Consider the following 16,632-nt stretch of genomic DNA (forward strand, 5'->3'; position numbering starts at 1 on the left):
CACATGTGCACTTCCTTCTCACTAGACACCCTTAGCAAACAACGATAACGCTATTTTTTACGGTACTCGTGCCTTGATCACCCAAATAGCGTTGAAGCTGCAGCGTAAACACGTTATGGGGGCTGATTTGTCGTTGTGACCAACGGTACGTTTTGGCTAAATATTGCATGGTCCGTACGCATCTCATCTTGTATCGCGTATATGGTGACATAATAGTTGTACCGCGCGAAATAAAAAAGCTATTCTCGTGGCAACAGCGTACTAAAAATAGCGTGCATCTTGCTAAAGGTCGAACCCAAATCACGGTATATCCCCCCTTGCGGTAATACCGTTACATAACGTTTTTTTGCTGAGGGTGTCTATTGTTGTTCTCGCACACACCACAGAACAATGGCCTTCTCCAATCCGTACGCGCCGGTGTTTGAGTGTGACGTGGACCGTGACAACGTACTGGACAGCGCCGTCAGCCAGCTGTTGGATGTACCGTGTAGTGAGCTACTGCGCAACTTCCCCAGCATTGCCTTTCTCAATGAACCAGGTACAGTATGCCTGTTGTCTACTCTAGTGACAATGTATTCCTTTTCACATGGTCCATGGTCATGTGATTCATTTTCACTACTATCGTATGACTCATGGTCACATGATTCATGGCCATGTTACTCATTGTCAGATAATTTAACCTGGTGATGTGACTTATGGTGACATGATTCATGGTCATGTGACTTATGGTGACACGATTCATGGTCATGTGACTCAAGGTCAGATAACTAATCATGTGACTCATGGTCAGATATGTTGTCTTTGTCATGTGACTTACGGTTACATGACATGACCCATGGTCACATAAATGACATCACTGACATGATGTGTGGTCACATGACTCATGGTCATGTGATGGGTCACGTGATCACTAGAGATTGATGTTAATGGATAGGGGTCATGTGATCTGCCGTTTGTTACACCAGACCTTTTGGAGTCCATGATGAACGCTATACGAGCTGCGACTCCGCTCCGCATGAGTATTTGTTTCATTCCTGTACGAAAGTGCTCTCTCCTCCATCCTTCATTGCATGCATGCTGCATGCATGTGTGTGGTGTGTGTGCGCGCGCGCGCGCGTGCGTACGTATGTGTACGTGTATGTGTGTGCGTGCATGCACCTCGTTTCATCCAGGCATATGCACGGGACCGAAGCGCGAGTTTCTCAGCGCTCTGTCTCGCGAGATAGCAGCGGACCGGCACGCATTGTTCATACAATGTGACGACCACCATTACATGTTAGTGCTGTTGTTGTTGTTGTACTGTTTTTTGTTTTTGTTTTTTAATTTTTTTACTATGGAGAATAACAAGGGCAATAAAGGCTTGTTTGCTGCTACCTGTACTTTTAAAAAGTTTCATGCTCTCGCGATCATCAGGCAACAAGCCTTGATTGTCCTTGTTGTTCTGTGTATTACGCTCTGCCTCCGCGGTGTTGAGCACTGTCAGCACACTGGGTGCATCCTCCGGTGTACTTTTTTTACTATGTTCTAGGGCTGAAACGATTATACCGAATAATCGAGTACTAGTTTGATAACTCTAGCGATCGAGCAATCGTTTAGATTACCGATTACGATTATTTTGCGTTTTTTAAATTTGTGTCCAGAAAGTTCTGTAAACCCTCGTTTTGTGAAGTTTGAATCAGCTTCCGCTGGGAGTATGCAGTTGCCAGGGGTATGGTTCATGTTCTGAGGTTAAATTGACTTCAAAACTGCCATGTTTCGGAGCTACCCTTTCACTAATGCAGATTTGTTGGTATTATGAAGGCATAGTTTGTGGAAACAGAGTAATGTTTGCACAGAATTATGACACTATTTGCAAACGATTATAATCGATTACTCGATCGTTAAGCTAAAGAGTAATCGATACGTGAAAATCCACGATCGTTTCAGCCCTACTATGTTCAGCATAGTTCACATACCCAACTCGAAAATGATAATGAAAGACAATGGTACTGAGACTGGGACAAACGTGACAACTACGGAGCAGGGGCTGCACCGAGATGGGGCAGTGACGGTGGGGCATTGTTGTGGAAATTGAAATCCAGTGGAATGACCAGGGCCCGACGCCCTTACTGCGTTTAGCCCGTACATGCACTGTAGTTTACATACGCACTGTGAAAAATGGACCAGCAGCTGCAAGGCCAGCGCCCTGTTGCCGCTTGACTTCTTAGCGGATTTCAATAATCACAACAGTAGTTGTACAGTGCAGGCAAGTGAAATCCAACCCCGAGAATATACCAGTCCTGGGACTGCACAAACCGAGCACTGTGAACAGTGGAGTGTGTAGTGAACCATGCATCTGCTCTCTTCACAGGGTTGGATTTCATTTCCCACCACTGTATACTGTAGCTGTCACTCGTGTCTGTAACCATAGGGACGGGAGAGGGGGGAGGGGGTAGGTGTCGGGGGGTGGGGGTGGGGGGTAGCACTCCTGGGCTGATGGTTTGCTCAGCCGGGATCGAGCGTCAGCCTCCTGTGGGAGCTTGTGCAGCGAGACCTCGTTTAGCTGCACACGTGTGATATATGAGGAAATGCAGGGAGATATGGACGTAACAGTACTCGTCGAGCCTCTCTCCTGTGCCTTTGGTAATCAGCTGGCGAAGTGAGCTTTCACGGTACGTGAATGCGTCGCCAGCCCATTCAGCTCTGCCAGCATCAAGAAACGTAAACTGGCAGTGGTGGTGATCACGAACAGCGAGCATAATAATTGCTATGAAGTTTTTATAGCACCAGTAGGTATTCCCCCCACAGGGTTGCCTTCTTGATGTGGGCGAATGTACCATCAATAGCTCCAACACACTGACGCGACCTGGCCAGGTCTGCAAAGCCAGTCGTGGCCGTTTGTAGCTTGTAGCCGCGAGGAAATCTGATGCACTACATCCGCGTGTGCAAAGTCAGTCATGACAGTTTGCAGTTCGTTGCCGCATGGAAACTTGATGCCTTTTGAGACGAGGGTAGTCTTCACTCTTCGCCACTCCGATAGCATCATGGACGATTTTGTTGGTGGGCAGTGGGTGTCCCTATGCAGTACATCTGTGTCTGCAAAGCCAGTTTGAAGTTTGTCGCTGCAGGAGAACTTGATGCACTTTTGAGAACAGGGTAGTCTTCTCTCTTGACCATTCCAATGGTATCATGTACGATTTTTGGGTGGGCAGTAGATGCTCCTATGCAGTACACGTGTGAAAGCTGGTCTAATGTGAGGAGAGTGTGGGCCAGCCATTGCAGTGTGATGGCATGCCTCTTCTCTGGTGCTATAGGTGAGCGCAAATAGGCGACCTGGCTTCCTGAATGTGCCCTAGCACGTACTGGAATGTGCAACAATCAAACCGGTACGTTCTCAAGTATAATCTTTCGTCCAGATAGCCATGTGCCTCACAGCAGGGATACGGCGATAACTATCCCCCACACTCTGTGCCACAGTTGCGTTGTCTCCTCCCACAATCCGGGACAGCCTCGATAGATGGACCACCACTGCTTCTCTCTCTCTCTCTCTCTCTCTCTCTCTCTCTCTCTCTCTCTCTCTCTCTCTCTCTCTCTCTCTCTCTCTCTCTCTCTCTCTCTCTCTCTCTCTCTCTCCCTCTCCCTCTCTCTCTCTCTCTCTCTCTCTCTCTCTCTCTCTCTCTCTCTCTCTCTCTCTCTCTCTCTCTCTCTCTCTCTCTCTCTCTCTCTCTCTCTCTCTCTCTCTCTCTCTCCCTCGCTCCCTCTCTCTCTCCCCCCTCTCTCTCTCTCTCTCTCTCTCTCTCTCTCTCTCTCTCTCTCTCTCTCTCTCTCTCTCTCTCTCTCTCTTTCTTACGAGCTGTCTCCTCTTTCTGTGGCAAGTAGTGCGACCTCTTCTGTAGCAAGCAGTGGCAGAAGTACAGCTTGCCTCCTCCAACGCAACCAGCTGCTAGATACAGGCGACTGGACGTCACGAGGCAAAACTCGCCTTCTTGGAGTGGGCGTCAGGTTGCATGAGCTCGATGTTCGCTGAAGTGTCGGGACGCTGTGCCTTGTGTATTTTACACCATACACGCGCATGCTTTGTTGACACAGTAGGAGTTGTGGAGCTCGATGCTTGCTGATGTGTCGTGACGATGTTACCTTGTGTACTTTGCACGACACACGCGCGCATGATTTGTCAACGCAGAAGGGGGTGGGGGAGGCGTTCTACCAGAAGGCAATCTACACGAGGAGTCTGGTGTTGCTGCTGTTGTGGTAGACCGGAGGCCAACAGGAATATTTACATGATCACCTCACCCTCGCAAGACCGCTCAAGCACCAAACACTTCGGATGTCGTATTCTTGCCGTCGACAAGCACAATCGGCAATGATCCAGTTTTTTTTCTCAACAGACTGAGGTCATCATTGGACTCTGATGATCATGATGATGGGCCAGGCCTGAAAATTTGGCGTACTATAAATTTAAATCGCAGTAAATTGACCGTTATTGGAGTTGAGGAGTAAGGTTTCATAAAACTGTGTATAAAGTGGCTGCGTTGGAGTTTGCGGACAATAAGATAAGTTTAGCCTGAAGTTTATAGTAAAGAAAAAACTTCAGAAAAGGACCAAGAAACTACAAGTTACGCTATAATGTCCACTAACACCACCAGTGTTTTTTTCTTTACTATAAATTTATCCTTGGCTCTCCATCCGAGTCCATTCTGAGACTGAAGTAACCAAAGTTTGAGGAGCAACGCCTAATTACAGCAATAAAAATATCAAAATATGATTTCTAGCAATGCAAGACTAAGACTCGGATGGAGAGCCAAGGATTAAATTTACGAGAAAAGGACCAACGTGTTACTTGTTATCCGTAGTTCAGGTGGTTGAATGTCAGCATCACATCAGTGAGTATAGTGCTAGCTGTTGCACCTTCTGACTACACAACATCTTACTTATAACTGTTAGTGTTGGACACAAACTACGGAAAACAAGAAACAATTTGGTCCTTCCTTTTACAAGCACATCTAACAATGCAAGTGGTAAAAGCAAAGTTCACACGTCGCAGACTCATCCCATCGCTGTTGGTACCCTAACCTTTGCTTTGTTTTTGTCACTTTAACATTTAGACTTTTAACGGTGGATAAGTTTATTGAACTTTATTCCCGTAGTTATTCAAAAGACGGTACAAATAGTAGCGTATGGAGGTAATTAGGGTCCACAGAGCTTTATTTCGTATCTGCGCGTGGGCACTATTCGAATCCTATCTTATGTGTTGATTAGTATGGTGGTAAAGACACACCTGGCAATATGGCGGTAAATACACGATTGCCCACACACGCTCTCTAGGCCGCAAAGTTCTGGCACAGAGCTCTCCTTCTCGCCACCACCAACCACCGCAACCATAAGTACAGCTGAAGTGGTGGCTTCAACTTCAAATTCTATCTTAGGTGTGGACAAACAATTTTAAAAACAGAAGAAGCTAGGACCATAGAGTGAAGTATCTTGGTAGAATTAGAATGTGCATGTCTGCGACATGTCAAGCAAGGGTCTAGATGCGACGCATGTGTGCGGATTTGAATCCCGAGTTTTCTGTTGTCTAAATGCTATGCTCATGAACTGAGATTGCGGTGCACGCACAGAGCCAAACACAAACGAGAGAGCTTCCAGCTCAGGGCCCTCGCTATGCTTTGTTTTTACCTAGGCCATTATGCGTGGTATTCGAACTGATAGAACGTCTTTGCAATACTGTCAACTTCGCGAGTGACGACATCCGGCCGGGCACCATATTTGTGTGTGTGTGTGTGTGTGCGTGTGTGCGTGCGTGCGTGCGTGTGCGTGCATGTGTGTATGTGTGTGTGCGTGCGTGTGCGCGTGTGCGTGTGTGTTCTGCTTTTTTTCTGTGTGTCATATCTGTAGGCCCCGTCCGGTTGCCATATTTCAGCAGGTTGCCCCCGTCAAGTCCAGCCGCAACAAACTGAAAAAAGCGTATGTTCGTAACCTTTTCTAATAGTCAAACGGTTCCTATTGCAGTGCTCGTTTGGTTTTTAAAGACTTGTGACATGAGGTTCTACAAGGAGTTAATTTTCCTTTAGCCAGCGGAGAGGGCTCAACACAATAATGTCGAGCACTATTACACACAAACTGCAACGGAGTTTTGCAGATTTGTCGCAACTCCGGGTTTCTTGCACAACGCGACCATCAGGCGACTTGAGGTGTTATGGTGTTGGTGGCATGCTTGTGATGCTGCGATTCCGTGTGTCTGGACATGTAGTTGCTACTCCATACCAGTGTGCTGTGCAGGCACCTTGGTGTGTTGACGTTGCCATGTTCTTCCACACGTCATGGTCAGTCGTGCTCCTGTTCGTTCAGTAACGTTTCTGTCTCTCTCTCTCTCTCTCTCTCTCTCTCTCTCTCTCTCTCTCTCTCTCTCTCTCTCTCTCTCTCTCTCTCTCTCTCTCTTTCTTTCTCTCTCTCAACTCTCTCTCTCTCTTTCTTCTTCAATTCCCCTTGCTAGAAATTTGAACATTGATCTCAGCACTCGCCGTGACAAGTTCATGATGATTGGCCGTCTTCTAGCCTCTGCATTTGCACATGGCTATCAAGTGGACTTCTCCATGGCTAAACCTCTTATCAAGCAAGTGAGTGACATGTTGAATTAGGTCGCCAGCTCAAACGTGGAAGAAAACACAATATATACCGTCTGAGACGCACACGAATGCGCACACACGCACGCATGCACACACACCTGGTCCTGGTCCTGGTAAACACTGCCATTACGGTCACGTGTCCCCTCGCGGGGCCGACAACATGGAAAACGACGCGCGTCGGCAGAAAGTCGGCAGTCTGCCGAGAGATCAGGGACCATGTTCAATCGGCACGACGAGAGAGCCATCTCCGGCAGCTATGGATTTGGAATCCACGAGTGGAGCGGCAGCATCGGCCACAGGCCCCACAGTGGGCCTTGCAGCATGAGAGAGCGAGCCGCACACGCTGCGGCGGAGGAGTCGCCTGAGCAGCAATGGTAGACACCGCCGCCCGGCACGGAGCCCGAGACGATGTCGCACACACACACACACACACACACACACACACACACACACACACACACACACACACACACACACACACACACACACACACACATACTGGAGATAATCCTATGCACTCTCTGCGTCTCAATTTGCTATGTTGCTTCTCCTTTCTTTTTTGTTTGCTTGCTAATCAGGCACTTCATGTTTTTGCTGGCCTGCATGTGTGTCCGATTTGTCCTTTGTCTCCGCTCTCTCCCTGTGCCTCACAACTTTTCTTTTGTTTTATCTCTTCTCCTTACACCCTCTCTCAATCTCTCTCTCTCTCTCTCTCTCTCTCTCTCTCTCTCTCTCTCTCTCTCTCTCCCCCCCCTCTCTCTCTCCTCTCTCTCTCTCTCTCTCTCTCTCTCTCTCTCTCTCTCTCTCTCTCTCTCTCTCTCTCTCTCCTCTCTCTCCCTCTCTCTCTCTCTCTCTCTCTCTCTCTCTCTCTCTCTCTCTCTCTCTCTCTCTCTCTCTCTCTCTCTCTCTCTCTCTCTCTCTCTCTCTCTTTCTCTCTCTCTCTCTCTCGTTGCTCTCCCACAGTTGCTTGGTCGTTCATTGAATCACCCACATGAATTACGTCATGTCGACAGCAATCTACATCGCACTACTGTACAGTATCTAATGGATCACCCCGTCGCTGGTGAGCAATGCACGCTCAATACACCTTAAAGTGGGGCGGTACAACTTTTTGAGGGTAATTTTGACTACATTCCGACTGCATTTTTGAGTTTATCAGCAAAGTGGAGGTGAAATTTGAGAATGTTTTTCTATGAATCTCTGGAGAAGAGCCTTCAGCCTTTTGTTTTATTTTTACTTTTGGACAAAATTTGAGAAGGTTTTATGAAAGGTCCGTGTTCTTTTTCCACGGACCTTACACAAAATGTTTTCAAATCTTGTCCAAAAGCAAAAATAAGACTATAGGAAGCTAGAGAAGGCTATTCTCCAGAGATTCACCGAAAAACATTTTCAAAATTTCATCTCCGCCTTGCCGATAAACTCAAAAATGCAGTCAAAATTTTCCCAAGAAAGTTTGTACCGCCCTAGCCACCTTCCAGTCATTGTGTTCTTGTTCCTCTGGTCTTCCCTGTACATCAATTTTTTTTTTAATTTACTATGTTCACATAACCAGCTCGAAAAGGATAAGGAAAGACAATGGTACAGAAACTAGGGCAAACGTGACAACTAATCATCTGAAGAGAAGGCTCCACCACAGTATACTCGTGAAATGCTTTTCAGAAACGCTGTTCTGGAACTGCCGGAAGTGTGTGCTCTTGCTTAGTGTTTGTTAACCTGAACTCGTTCGCCGTTTATCCGTTGACTGTTGTTGGTTTGGCACGGCGAGTGGCCATCAAGGCGACTACAAACTTCATGACTAGCACCCAAGCTGCATTTCCAGGATTGTGGGAATGAGTGAATTTGAGGGAGATGGAATACAGAAAAGGGGGAAAGCGGATATTTGACGTGCTGTGCACTCGTATCCATCCTAACGCCCGTCTGCCCTCTCCTCTTTTCCCTCTCCCGAAAATTCATGAATCTCCAGAAGCCTGAAAACCGCTGCCTATGGTTTCGGTCTTGTGCTTTCTGTCCCTTCCATGAGCTGATTTTTGCTGCTTGTATTGAAATTTGAGAAGTTGATTGCTCACGAAATACGCCTTGTGTTTGTAGATGGTGTGCTGACTGCAGTTGTTTTGTGTTCGGGTATGCGTCGCAGGAGTGCTTGATGACCTCGTCTTCTGCTGTGAGCTAGAGCTTCCGCTCGGTTCCCATGGAGACCTGGTGGAGTTCCCGCTGGCACGCAATGGTGACTCCAACCTGGTTACCGATAGCAACAAGGTACACAACATTGTTATGTTAGCTGCAGGAGAGCAAGGTGAAGGGGGGGGGGGGGTACCAAAATTCTAGAAAGCCAGGGTGTACAATTTGGACCGGTGGCTGCAGCCACGAGATTCCTGGATTGTATCACTTTACTGCAGCACTGCATATACGTCAGTAGCAGATCCTGGGTCGCCTCACAGAGGAGGTCACGTACTAAAATACACTGTACGCACGTTTCTTGAACAAGTCCTTGATGTTGCAATCCGCCTGCGCAGTCTTGGTCTGTACACATGTACTTGTATGGCGTGCATTGCGTCAAGAATACATGAAAACCAGAGTGTGCAGCTTGGGGTCTTTTCTGCTATGGGTGTCTGTCACGGCGAAATTCCGTGATTACATCATCTTTGGTGCTGATATGAGGCGGGAATTGGCGTAGTGCGTACAACTGAGCTGCAGTTGTGCAGAAAGAGACCTGCTTGAATCCTGCTTGTACGCACTACATCACTAAAATGATGTAATCACGGAATTTCGCCGCGACAGCAACCCATCCGAGCTGCACACTCTGGTTTTCATGTACTCTTGATTGCCTGTTTTACGAACTGTGTTGTCCAAATGGTGCTTTTCCAAACTCATGCACACGTTTGTACGATCTGTTATATGTAGCCCTGCTAGTGCTGGTGCTGGTGCTGTTGCCTCTACCAAGTCTGTTTTTGTGCTGGGCTTTTATTCACTGCCGTGTTGGTCCGTCTGTGTGTGTGTGTGTGTGTGTGTGTGTGTATGTATGTGTGTGTGTATGTGTGTGTATGTGCGTGTGTGTGTATGTGCGTGTGTGTGTGTATGTGTGTGTGTGTGTATGTTTGTTTTGTTTGTTGGTTTGTGCGTGTGTTGTGTTGCCACTGTTGCAGAGTAGCTACGTGTATCGGCTCAGCAAGTTCAAGCTGGAGGATAGCATAGCCTATGAAGTCAAGTGTCTGGTTCACGGTTTCTGTGAGGTGGGTCTCCGCACACACTCTACACTGCGTTCACACCTCGCTTGTCCAGTTCGGTCCACTGTAATACCACTATCTTGCCAATCAGTGGGAGATTAGTCACAGACATGCTACGTCGAGCATTTGCATTTCTTTATGACATGTTTTCATTTCCGATTATATCCGGATAGGCGAGGGAACCGGATAATCGAACACACATACTGTATGTATGCATGACATATGCTGTAAATCGGTAACCAGATGGCGAGGGATCCGGATGAAAGAGGACCGGATTAGCGAGGTCTGACTGTATTGTAAAAGATCCGAGATGAGTTTGGACGCTTCTTCCTGGTGATGGTCATAGCCCGAACCGTTGAATGGACAACGTAATTTTTGAGTTATTAAAGTGTAGAAAGCAGGACAATTTGAGGTGTGGCTGTTAGCCCACAAGTTCCCAACATAATTGGATATAGTTAATAGATATTTTGTAACATGGAAATTGTGGGCACAAGTTATGTGATCGAGTCCACCAACTAAACCAGATTTTGAACAGTCAGACGTGTACAATCTAGCACAAAACTGACAAGGAGTACTTGAGTACTTGAGTACTTTTCTCACCATCTGAGTTTTTAATAAATATCTGTGATAAATGAATGTCCACTGTTATTATGTCTGTGGCGATAAAACTAGCATCTGCATTTGGTTTTAAAACTGAGGTACATAACATTATATCACAGTATAGTGATGGGTGCCAGTGCAACCTGCCCTGCCCCACAAATTCTATACCAGAACTGGTGAAGAATCTCTCACTCACTTACTCACTCACTCACTCTCTCTCTCTCTCTCTCTCTCTCTCTCTCTCTCTCTCTCTCTCTCTCTCTCTCTCTCTCTCTCTCTCTCTCTGCCTCTGTTTCAGGTGGTTCCTCGTGCCCTGCTGTCACCGTTTCGACCGGCCGAGTTTCAGCTATTACTCTGCGGAGTGAGTACAATTGACGTGGAAGATTGGAAAAAACACACACGCGTAAGTACTGTGATGTTATTCCCATCTGTCCCTCTGCCCCGTTCATCACTCCACTGCAGCCTATAACCACGTTACACTCACATTCGCCAGAGCCCCCCCCCCCCCTCCCCTCCACACTGCCTTGACTAGGGTGAGTTAAACACCTTTGTCAACTTTCTTGTTAGCCTGCCATTTGGGATGCTGGCTTATCGGAATATTCAAACCCCTATGTTCCAATTTCAGCTTACAGTGTCGATGTCTAACTTAGTTACATATGGTGTATGTTTTTCGCCAGTTGCCCCGTGTTGCTCATCATTTTCTTCAACTCGCCACACTGACACATTACGAGCTAGGATGTTGCTGCGGCATCGGCAGTGCAACGTGTGGAGCGTATGCTTTCTTCACTTGCACTTGCTTGTTGAAAGTTGCCATGCGTAGTACTAGTCGCTAGCATCAGCTCTTTTTTTTTAACATACCATCTGTGGTGTCAAGTGTTGATGTACATTCCATTTCAAAACTATAGACGCGTACCTAGGCAAAAACCGTTATGCCAGCATCTATACCACATAAAATCTGTGATCACTTTGTGCATAAAATTTTCCAAATTGGGCGTCTGTTATCCAATCGTTTAGAAACTATATGAGAGTAATTGTGGAGCGGTCCTGAGCAATATTCCGAAAACTATTCTCAAAAAGGTCCAGCCAAATTTGAAATATTTCAAAAATCCTACGCGTCTATAGTTTTGAAATGGACTGTAGTTTCTAATCTTTATTCCCCTGTGGCCTATAAGAGATAGCGGAGTGAGATTTGTGCCACGTGAACGGATTGCAACGCTTCACTAAAGGGATTGTATGATTAGCAGTGAGCTAACTGGGTGAGCGTGGCTCGTGCCTGAGCAGATTGTGAGTTTAGCAGCAGCAGGGATGAGATGTTTGTTTTGTTGCTGTGTCTCTGTGTTTGTTTCAGTATGCCGGCTTCAATGCCAGTGACGCCTGTATTTGTTGGTTCTGGGAGGTTGTCGCCTCGCTGAGCCAGGAAGAACGGTCATTGCTCTTGCAGTTTGCAACATCTCTCACGAGATTACCAGCTCAAGGCTTTGCGGGACTCAAGGTGTGCTGTGTGGTGATGCCATGTGCTTTGTGTGTGTGGGGGGGGGGGGGGTGCTGTATGTGTGCGTGTGTGTGTGTATGTTTGTGTATGTGTGTGTCTGTGTGTGTGTGTATGTGTGTGTATTCTCCTGGGTGGTTACCAACAGCCAGTGTATGCCGCAGTATGTGGTGTGATGTGTGTGTAGAAAAAAATGGAAAAATGAAAAATAGGGATTCACTGGCCAGAAAAAGTCACTTCAAACAGCTGTGTGGTGGATACCAGGCTAAAAAAATAGTGGCAGTCAATTCATCAGCCTTGCAAGCTGTTGAATGGTGTAATCCCAGCACAAGTTGCTATGTCTAACATAGCTGTTCGCTATCATCGCTTCCGCGATGGGCATGTCTGAGGTGTGAGGTGTGTGTATGTGTGTGTATGTTTGTGTGTGTGTGTGTGTGTGTGTGTGTGTGTGTGTGTGTGTGTGTGTGTGTGTGTGTGTGTGTGTGTGTGTGCAGTGTGTGCAGTGTGTGCGTGTGTGTGTTTGTGTGCGCGTGTGTGTGTGGGGGGTGCGTGTGGGTGCTTGCCTCTACTGGAGAATGTCAGTTTGGTTGGTTAGAAGCCGGTCTCTGTGTGTAAACCTTTTTCTAAAGAAAGCTAACAATGTGAAGCGTCACGTTTCGTTATTAGTTTGTTGTGTGTCCATGTCTGTCTCTCTGCCGGTGGGTCTGTCTGTTTGTATGCCAGACGGTCTATACATGGTTGTCTGTCTGTCTGGATCACTGCCGGTTCGTCAGTCCGCAACATGTGTGTCTGTTCGTTTGCTGTTGTGTGTGTTTTGTCGGCAGGGTCTGGGGAATACTCACGGCTTCACAGTGTCCGAGGCGCGTCGGCCCAAGAGTATGGTAAGGAGCTTGTAGCTTGGAGTGAGTCCACGACTGGTTATACCTAGGAGCAAAAGTTCTCAATCTGTGGACAGAACTGTTTCGTCCTTTGTCGACTCATCAGCGCAGCACAGAGAAAATGAGGCCGAAGCTGAAAGCAATGAAAAATAGATGGTGTACCTATTGTTAGTGCTGAAACGATTACCGTAAAATCCCGCCAGAGCGCCCCTACCTACTCGACGCTTCAGGTGGGGAGGGGCGGATGGGCGAGTCCTACTTGCCGCATTCAGTACGAGTACTACATGAAAAAGTGCTTACCCTGCGAAAACTGTTCGTGCATCTCGTACACCGACCAAAGGTCAATAGCCAGGAGTCGTACAGACCCATCAAAACTCAAGGGTTTGATCCCTGGTCAAGAGGGTAGGCATTGTTGCGTACATTTCCAACGGGGTTGAGCATGCATCTGCAGTACAGTACGGCATCGCAGACTGTGACGATCGAGGATACAATCAATCACGTCCCTGACAAGAAGTCAGGGAGGGGCGGATGGGAGAGACTGCTCTGGCGGGATTTTACGGTTCTGTAAATATACAAAATTTCCGCGCTGCAAAATTTCGGCACTTCACGATTTTTGACATTTCGGCGGCGTTTTATTTTCGGCGTGGGGTAGAGGGCATGGTATAGTGCGACAGATGCTGTGAAAAATTTCATCGGTGTTTTATTTAGGCATTTTGGGTCGGTGCCGAATATAGCCCAAATTAAATAGCTGCTAAAAATTTGTATATTTACAGTATATCGATTACTCCTTACTTACTGGATAAGAAATAGATCGAGCTGTTATTTCGATTTTTCGGCTAAACGAGTAGAATGGTACTTACGCTCGGTACGGGATTTCCCCTGTTTTGGGCGTCACACAAAGGGTGCATGCACCGAAAGTTTAGTAGAAAGCGAGTACGACACGAATATGTAAATGACTGTACACTTGCAACATCGATGTACGTGTAAAAGTACAAGCGCGATCTGAGAAACATCGACACAATCACCGTCGCCGTCTTTTCAGCTGACTACTTTTCTTACATACAGCATGCAGGACTGGCAGCCTAAGTATGTGTCAACACTATCAGCAGGGGCTGGAGTTCCCTCCACGTGCAAGTAGTCTTGAGCTAAAGACAGTAAAGTGGTCTTCAGTTTCGTGTTTTCCGTTCTGTCGACGGTTCCCAAACCAATTTGCTCGACGACGAGCTAGGCCTGGCGTCTGGGCTTATTTTGAGCATGGACAGGAAAAAGCAACTAGTTACTTGTTGGTGCGCCTCAAGTCAGCTCATCCGTCGAAATCCGCCGATCTGCACCCCTGGCCGGCTTCTCTGACTTCATCGTCGGAGTCAGCGAAGTCACAGGCGAAGGGCATCATCAGCTCTTGGGTTGCAACCAGTGAGTCGCCTCTGTCTTGTCTGTATTCGTCCGGTCAGTCCGAACAGCTGACGGACTTGTTGCGAGATCATCGGATCTATGCGCCCTCTTTCCGTCGTTGGCGATGTTGGATTCGTAAAAAAATTCACAGAATGTACATGTGCTGATGTAGTTACAATAATAATCGTTTAGCCGATAAGCTGATCGTTATGGTATCAGCTAAGCCACTAAGGAAAATCGTAATCGTTTCAGCACTACCTATTGTATACATACATCTTTTCTCTCTCGTCCCCCTCCCCCCCCCCCCCCATTCTTCCCCGGAAAGGGAGATGTTGTGTATAGTGTTTGTCACTGTATTGTCCCTCTCCGTACTGTCCCTCTCCGTGTTGTCCCTCTCCGTGTTGTCCCTCTCCATATTGTCCCTCTCCGTATAGTCCCTGTCCATATTGTCCCTCTCTCTCTCTCTCTCTCATCTATTATACCGCAATGGACTCCTGCGTGGCTGCAGGCGACCATAACGGTAACTTGCCAGAGTGCTCAAACTGGCAAGTCAGTGAGCTCTGCGTAACGCAAACAGCAGAGGCACTGCCCCACATGAGGAGCAACAGTACATAACCAATAGTGTGCAGCTCTAGGATTCCCCAGCCGATGGCGGAAATTTTTTATGACATCAGTCTTTGGCAGCTGTTTGGCTCAGTGATGCCATCATGCGTAGCCAGAGATCAAATTACAAAGAATTTGTACATCACAGCTACGGCATTCGAAGCAGAACAACGGACGATAGATCGATGTGTCCTGAACCTGATCAACTCTCACCGTATCTATGAAACAAACGCGGGAAAGCGTACACACTTGATCATAATTTCTGCCACCGTGGGTGCACCCATCACAGCTCGAGATATGAGTAGCACACTGTTCTGTTGGTTTTGTACTCTTGCTCTCTCTTACATACTCTAAGACCAGTAATGTTATCGAACATTTATTTCAAGCGATTTGACCAATTTAAAAAATCGTTAACATTTGAAGTCGTTATGTGCAAAACGATATGTACATGTACAGTCATTTGCCGGTTTTGAGACAGAATTCGTTAGAATTTCACCTTGCTAACTCACAAAATCCGGAGATTGTTAACTTTAATTGACGTTAAAATATCTGGTGTTCCAGATTGTTCAACTACATGTACATAAAAGGACGACTCGATTTCGGAGTCACGTCATTTTCACAATGCAGTCGACTCTTGATAAAACGAACACCATTGTGCAGAAGAATTAGTTCTTTATCACAGAAATGGCACTTCCACCGTACACGCAACACGCGTTGATTGGCGTGCACCCATGACTGTGTGAGTGCACTTGGTGTACGAACAGCACTTCTTACTAGTGCAAGATAATTATGGTCTGTTATAGGAAGACGGTGGTGCTAGTCAGAATACCGGCCCTGAATCTCAACTGTGTGTGTGTGTGTGTGTGTGTGTGTGTGTGTGTGTGTGTGTGTGTGTGTGTGTGTGTGTGTGTGTGTGTGTGTGTGTGCATTTCTGCGTGTGTATTCGTGTGCGTGTCTGTATGTGTGTGCGCGCGCGCTCACGTGTGCATGTTCTATGCTGGATAGATTCCCATGGCATCGACGTGTTTCAATCGTCTAGATCTGCCACGCTACACGTCCAAGTCGGAGCTCCGTGACAAAGTGCTCATCGCAGTCCGGCACGGCAGCCAGGGCTTCTCCTTTGCGTGAACACCTCTCTGTCTCTCTCTCTGTCTCTCTCTCTCACACACACACACGCACACACACACACACATACAGACGTCTCGTCACCCTCTGCCAAACTTCATCCTGTGGTAGTAATTCTCACCTACCACCCGGCAGTGCTGTGCTGTGATTGATCTTGACGAGTTCTTTTTAAAGCCATAATTCTAGTATTGTATCTCCTCTTTACCAGAGGATACACCTAGTGTGCTGACAGTGTTCAACACCATGGCGGAGGCAGAGCGTGATACACAGAACAACAAGGACAATCAGGGCTTGTTAGTCGCTACTCAGAGTGTCATGCTCTCGCAATCATCAGGCCACAGTGTGGCCTGATGGCCTGATGATTGCGAGAGCATGAAACTTGAAGTAGCAGCAAACAAGCCTTGATTGTCCTCGTTGTTCTGGATCTCCTCGTTTACGTAATCAATCCGCGTGCATGTAGCATGCTCCACTGTCCAAAGAGTGCTCAATACCCGTATATCTCCTCTTTTATTCATTTGTTTTTCATCCAATGTTGTTTTGAAAATTTTGCTTTGAACTTGTTATCTTGATACAATATTTTTTAGCGTACACTTTTTAAAAAAGTCTTTGGATGTTCTTCTTTTTTCGTCTGCATCATGCTTCTTACTACGGGTGTACTGTAGTAGTAAGAATTTTTATCATTGTTTTGATACTCCTCGATATAACGTGCTGCATTG

The 16,632-nt window shown here is 46.9% G+C and overlaps 1 protein-coding gene across 1 annotated transcript; it reads left to right on the top strand.

Annotated features, from left to right (window-relative positions):
• Window positions 1–322: 322 nt before the first annotated feature.
• LOC135830420 (E3 ubiquitin-protein ligase HACE1-like) lies at window positions 323–16,632 on the top strand. The gene is made up of 11 exons (XM_065342677.1): window positions 323–538; window positions 1,173–1,275; window positions 5,875–5,943; window positions 6,473–6,596; window positions 7,569–7,668; window positions 8,740–8,861; window positions 9,749–9,835; window positions 10,728–10,832; window positions 11,778–11,921; window positions 12,743–12,799; window positions 15,797–16,632. The coding sequence occupies exons 1-11, from the start codon at window positions 391–393 to the stop codon at window positions 15,917–15,919; spliced, it is 1,182 nt and encodes a 393-aa protein (XP_065198749.1). The 5' UTR covers window positions 323–390; the 3' UTR covers window positions 15,920–16,632.

The sequence above is a fragment of the Sycon ciliatum genome, unplaced genomic scaffold (genome assembly GCF_964019385.1).
Source record: "Sycon ciliatum unplaced genomic scaffold, ocSycCili1.1 SCAFFOLD_2185, whole genome shotgun sequence".
Taxonomy (NCBI): Eukaryota; Metazoa; Porifera; class Calcarea; order Leucosolenida; family Sycettidae; genus Sycon; species Sycon ciliatum.